The 5,645-nt window shown below is 34.0% G+C and overlaps 1 protein-coding gene across 5 annotated transcripts; it reads left to right on the forward strand.

Moving 5' to 3' along the window:
* Positions 1-1,217: 1,217 nt before the first annotated feature.
* LOC115984065 (putative disease resistance RPP13-like protein 1) lies at positions 1,218-5,440 on the forward strand. Of its 5 annotated transcripts, none has more exons than XR_004090352.1 (3): positions 1,218-1,607; positions 4,748-4,963; positions 5,084-5,290. XR_004090352.1 is itself a non-coding variant. In XM_031106943.1 (3 exons), the coding sequence occupies exons 1-3, from the start codon at positions 1,302-1,304 to the stop codon at positions 5,395-5,397; spliced, it is 399 nt and encodes a 132-aa protein (XP_030962803.1). In that variant the 5' UTR covers positions 1,218-1,301; the 3' UTR covers positions 5,398-5,440. The 5 variants fall into 5 exon arrangements, 2 of the variants coding, with proteins under 2 accessions (XP_030962803.1, XP_030962802.1); XM_031106943.1 differs by lacking the exon at positions 4,748-4,963 and adding an exon at positions 5,390-5,440 and having other exon boundaries at positions 5,084-5,168; XR_004090351.1 differs by lacking the exon at positions 1,218-1,607 and adding an exon at positions 5,390-5,430 and having other exon boundaries at positions 3,223-4,963; positions 5,084-5,168.
* Positions 5,441-5,645: the final 205 nt, after the last annotated feature.

A 5,645-nucleotide genomic window follows, 5' to 3' on the forward strand; every position in this document is an offset into this window, starting at 1 on the left:
AAAGTCGCTGTAGGCCATTTGTGGCTATAGTGACGTTTTTTGGGTTTTTAGTGACGTTTTACAAACGTCACCTAAACCCAGATTTCTTGTAGTGAAGGCAAATGAAATTGTTGGATTGCTAACAAGATATTGAAAATTTGTCCTTATGATACAACCAATTATATTACATTCCACAAATAGTAATTATGGAGATACCCACATGGTTTTTAGTGTTTATGAAAATAAATCTTCCATCTAATATTTACAATGAGAGTGTTTTTTTCTTTAATTTTAATTTTTTTAATACGATACAATTTCAACCTATGACATAAAATATTTACAATGAGATTTTTTTAAACGGACTTTACTAGTTTTTTTTTTAGAGAGTTTTTTTTTTTTTTGAGCTAACTGAAACCTGAGAGTTTAAACAATATATATATATAGACCACAAAAGGTCACAAATAAAGTATTATAATTGTTAGAAAACAATTAGAAACAATCTCTTAACATTCACAAATGTCTTAAATATCAGGTGGTGCAACTCTTAACAATATATTAAAAAATGTACTTTTGCTTAATCTCATCCAAAATTCGATTAATTGAATTTTTCAACACTCAAAAAAGTCAAATTTCTACCGTATATTTGACAAGGTCACAACAAATGCATTTTTACCTTCTTTATATATATATATATATATATATATATATGTATATGTATGTATGTATATTCATCTCTTTAAAAGAGATAATAATACTCTTCCACTTCCAAAAGTACATAGGATTAAATAATATTTTTTCACGGCTAAAGTGGGATCAAACTTGTATTATAATTTATTTGTTAATTAATTATTTAAATAGAAAAAATATTAGAGCACTCATATAATTGAATGCAAAATAACATAAGATATCATTTTTGCACATTTATCTCCAAAATCACCCAAATTAATTTAGTCAAACTTGTGTAAAATAGCATCAAAGTAGAGTATTTTGAAAAATAATTGTGTAAAATATAAAAAATAGATTCTTATACTAAAATAGTCCAAAAAAAAAAAAAAATTGTACCAATTGATGTGAGCTCTTTAGGAATTTTAATATTTTAGATATAAAATATATATTTTTTGAAATAAAATCTTCTTGAAAATTTTTAGCCAGTAAGTCAATGACGACTGATATCTAGCTAGCAGCCATTGGTTCACGACGTCCTCATATTTTTAGAAACAATTGTAACCATTGTAACAGTGCGCAATGACCTCTCATCAGTCATCATTTTCAGTATTCCACAAACAAATCCATCTAGTATTCCGGAAAAAAGAAAAAAAGAAATGGCTGAAGGAGTTTTATTCGAACATGCAGGCAGAGTCCTTGGAGTGCTGACTTCTTTAACTCTCCAAGAGATTCAGTTGTCCTCGGGTGTCAAAGCTGAGCTTGAAAATCTAACGAATACGGTTTCCACCATCCAAGCTGTGATTCTAGATGCAGAAAAGCGGAGTTCTCATAACCATGAGATCAAAGAGTACTGGCTTAGAAAGCTCAAAGATGTCATTCATGATGCAGATGACTTGTTAGATGACTTCTCCACTGAAGTTTTGCGGCACAAAGTGATGGTTGGAGATGTGATGACAAAGGAGGTATGTATTTTCTACTCAAGTTCAAACCAGCTTGTTTTTAGTCCTAAGATGGGTCATAAAATCAGGGCCATTAGGGAGAAATTAAATGGCATTGCAGATGATAGGACCAAGTTCCACTTTATGGAACGCCCCATTGAGCCTCAAATGATTAATAGGGAAAGAGAAACTTATTCTTTTGTGCCAGAAGAAGAAGTTGTTGGGAGAGAAGATGACAAAAATGCAATTGTAGAATGTCTTTTGGATAATAATGTTGTAGAAAATGTTTCAATTATTTCGATAGTTGGAATGGCTGGGTTAGGTAAGACCACACTAGCTCAACTCATATACAATGATAAGATTGTTAATAAAACTTATGAGTTGAAACTTTGGATTTGTGTCTCTAGTAACTTTGATGTAAAACAAATTGTTAAAGCAATTTTAGAACATTTGATTGATGAGAAGCTTAAAGAAAGCCTTGAAATCTTGCAAACACAACTTCGAGAAAAACTTAATGGAAAAAAATATTTGCTTGTCTTGGATGATGTGTGGAACGAGGATAATAATAAATGGTTTCTCTTGAAAAATTTGTTAATGGTTGGTGCAAGGGGAAGTAAGATAATAGTAACTACACGCTCTGAAAAGGTGGCAATGATAATAGGCACAACTTCATGTTATCCTCTAAAAGGCCAAATTAAAAAAAAGGCTTGGAGTTTTTTTGTAAAAATAGCATTTGAACAAGGCCAAGAACCAGAGAACCAAGCCCTTGTAAGCCTAGGAGAGGAGATTATGAATAATTGTGCTGGGGTACCTCTTGTTATAAGAACAATAGCAAGCTTACTACGCTCAAAGACTTCAGAAAATGAGTGGCGATCTTTTAAAAATTATGAACTCTCAAAAATCGCTCAAGAAGAAAATGATATCTCATCAACACTTAAGTTGAGTTATGACATCTACCCCCATACTTAAAGCAATGCTTTGCTTATTGTAGTTTATTTCCCAAAGATTACAAGATTCAAGTAAAGACACTAATTGATCTTTGGGCAGCACAAGGTTTTATTAAATTATCAAATCCAAAGCAACGTGTGGAGGATGTTAGTAGAGAGTACTTTATGGTGTTACTTTGGAGGTCATTTTTCCAAAATATAGGAAAAGATGAACATGGAAATGTTATATGGTGCAAAATGCATAATCTCATGCATGATCTTGCAACTTTGGTGTCTGGGATGGAAAGTGTTGCATTAAATTCAAATGGGGAAAACATTGGTGAAAAAGTTCCTCATCTATCATTTAATCTTATGGATCCAATCACCATGCTTAATGGAAGGAAGATGCAAACAGTTCTTGCATCTAGTGTAGGGGGAAATTTGGGTAATTTAACTTGTGATGCACTTGTTTCAAATCTTAAGTATTTGCGCACATTGGATTTAAGCAATTTATGACTACATGCATTGCCAAGTTCAATCGGAGAGTTGAAACATTTAAGATATCTTGATGTATCTGAAAATCATGATATTAAAATTCTCCCTAATTCCATTACTAGGCTACAGAATTTGCAGACCTTAAAACTCAATAACTGTGGATCTCTTAGGGAATTACCAATGGACACTAAAAATTGGTCAATCTTAGGCATCTAGATGTTACTAATTGTTTAAAATTGACTCATATGCCCCATGGACTAGGACAATTAACTTCTCTTGAGATACTACCACAGTTTGTTGTGAGTAAGGTAGGTTCTAGAGCTAGGTCTAGTTGTGGGCTAAGTGAATTGAAAGAGTTGAGCAATTTGGGAGGACGCTTATGGATTGGATATCTAGGACATGAAAAAGAGGACATGCTGAAATGTCAAGCTGCAAATATGAAGGAGAAACATCTTCAACAATTGATTTTACGGTGGGATCGATTACGGAATGGAGAAACCACATGTTGTGATGAAATAGCATTGAAATGGCTCCAACCACATCCAAATCTTAAAGCATTGGAGTTATGGTCTTATATGGGTGTGACAATTCCAAGTTGGATCTCTTTGCTCACTAATCTTGTCAATTTGGAATTTTGGCATACTCATAAATGCCATCACCTCCCACTGTTATATCAACTCCCTTTTCTTAAGTCTCTCAGTCTTGTAGATATGGGAGAGCTTGAATACATATCAGAAGACACTACTAGTCTATCCTTTACTTCATCGTTGTCTTCCTCGAAAACATTATTTTTCACATCCTTAATTACTCTCACATTATGGGATTGCCCCAATGTGAAGGGATGGTGGAGGATAGATGATAACGCTCAACCAGAGCATTTGTTAATACCATCATTTCCTCATCCTTCGGAATTAGAAATTAGTTTTTGCCCGAACCTGATTTGCATGCCACTATTTCCGTATCTCAAAGAAGGGTTGACATTGACTGAAGTTAGCTCCAAAGTATTGCAACAAACAATGGATATGGTAGTAACGCAAAACCCATCAACGACATTCTCAACCTCCTCAGGTTGCTTTCCTCTTTCTGAATTAGAGACTTTGCAGTTAGAATGGGTTAATGATTTAGAATCACTTCCAGATGCATGGCTACGAAATCTTGTTTCACTTCGAAGACTTTCCATTTTCAACTGTAATGGACTAAGGTCTTTCCCTGGTGGAGGCATTCAACATCTCACCTCACTTCAAGATATGAAAATTTGGGATTGTAACGAGCTTGTTTTGCTAAATGATGAAGATGATGGTATGCAATGGCAAGGCCTTGGGAGCCTTAGTTCACTCTATTTTACTGGACTTCCAAAACTGCTGTCTCTACCAAATGGACTTCAACATATTACCACTCTTCAAATACTCCAAATTCGTGATTTTCCTAATTTGACAGCTTTACCAGAGTGGATAGGTAACCTCAAATCACTTCAAGAGCTTAACATTAGCAAATGGCCCAATTTGACATCATTGCCTCAAGAGATTTGTTATCTCACCTCTTTACAAGATTTGGAGATTGAAAATTTTCCTAATTTGATTGCTTTACCAGAGTGGATAGGTAATCTTACATTACTACAAAGGTTTAAAATTGACGAATACCCCAATTTGACATCATTGCCTGATGGAATGCGCCATCTCACCTCTTTACAATATCTTAACATTGAAAATTGTCCCAATTTGGTGGCTTTACCCGAGTGGATAGGCAACCTCACATCACTACAAAAGCTTGAAATTAGCCGTTGCCCCAATCTGAGATCATTGCCTCAAGGGATTCGCCATCTCTCCACTTTACAATGCCTTACAATTGCTAATTGTCCTCTTTTACGACAAAGATGTCTGAGACAGACAAGTGAAGATTGGCCTTAGATTGCTCATATTCAATACTTAGATGTGGATTGGTACCTGGAGTATGCAATAGGTAAAATATATGTATATGTTAATTCTAATTTTTTATACAGTCAATCCTCTTCCTCTTCTTTGTGCTTTTGAGGGTTATAATATTTTGAAGAGATTCATTGATATTTGACTTCTTGTGCAGAACCAATTGAGGCAAAGAATAAAGTTTGGCTCAAAATTCGGACCTTATTTGAAAACAGAAATTGTGCAGCATGTCACAAACCTCAGTAGTAGTCATCTCTTCTCTCATCTTTTTTTTTTTCTTTCTTCTATCCAGTTCTATTTTTTTTCCTATCCAAAAATTTTTAATTAGACACGTGATTTCTTCACATTATTAGAAGAAAGAAAAACAGTGACTTAAATTCTTTCAATTGTTTTAATTTGTTCTGCTGATTTATATCTTTGTATCTTTGACTCTGTTGATGGAATGATATTGGTATATATGCAGAATCATAGCGAATTTCTTAGCACTTTGAGGGGAGGACTTTGTTGAGCTTTGTGGGGCTTAGTTGTGTTTGATCTGAATGATGACCCGACCCGAAATAATGTTGCATGGTTTTTAATGAGAGATTTTCTGAGGTTTCCCTAATATTAGTGAAATCCCAGCAACTTTGTGAACATAGGAAAATTGCTGAACCACGTAAATACTGTCTTGTACGTGTGATTATTTTTCTTTAGTGTGTGTTTTCTCTATTTTGTTTTTC

The sequence above is a fragment of the Quercus lobata genome, chromosome 4, assembly GCF_001633185.2.
Source record: "Quercus lobata isolate SW786 chromosome 4, ValleyOak3.0 Primary Assembly, whole genome shotgun sequence".
Lineage (NCBI taxonomy): Eukaryota > Viridiplantae > Streptophyta > Magnoliopsida > Fagales > Fagaceae > Quercus > Quercus lobata.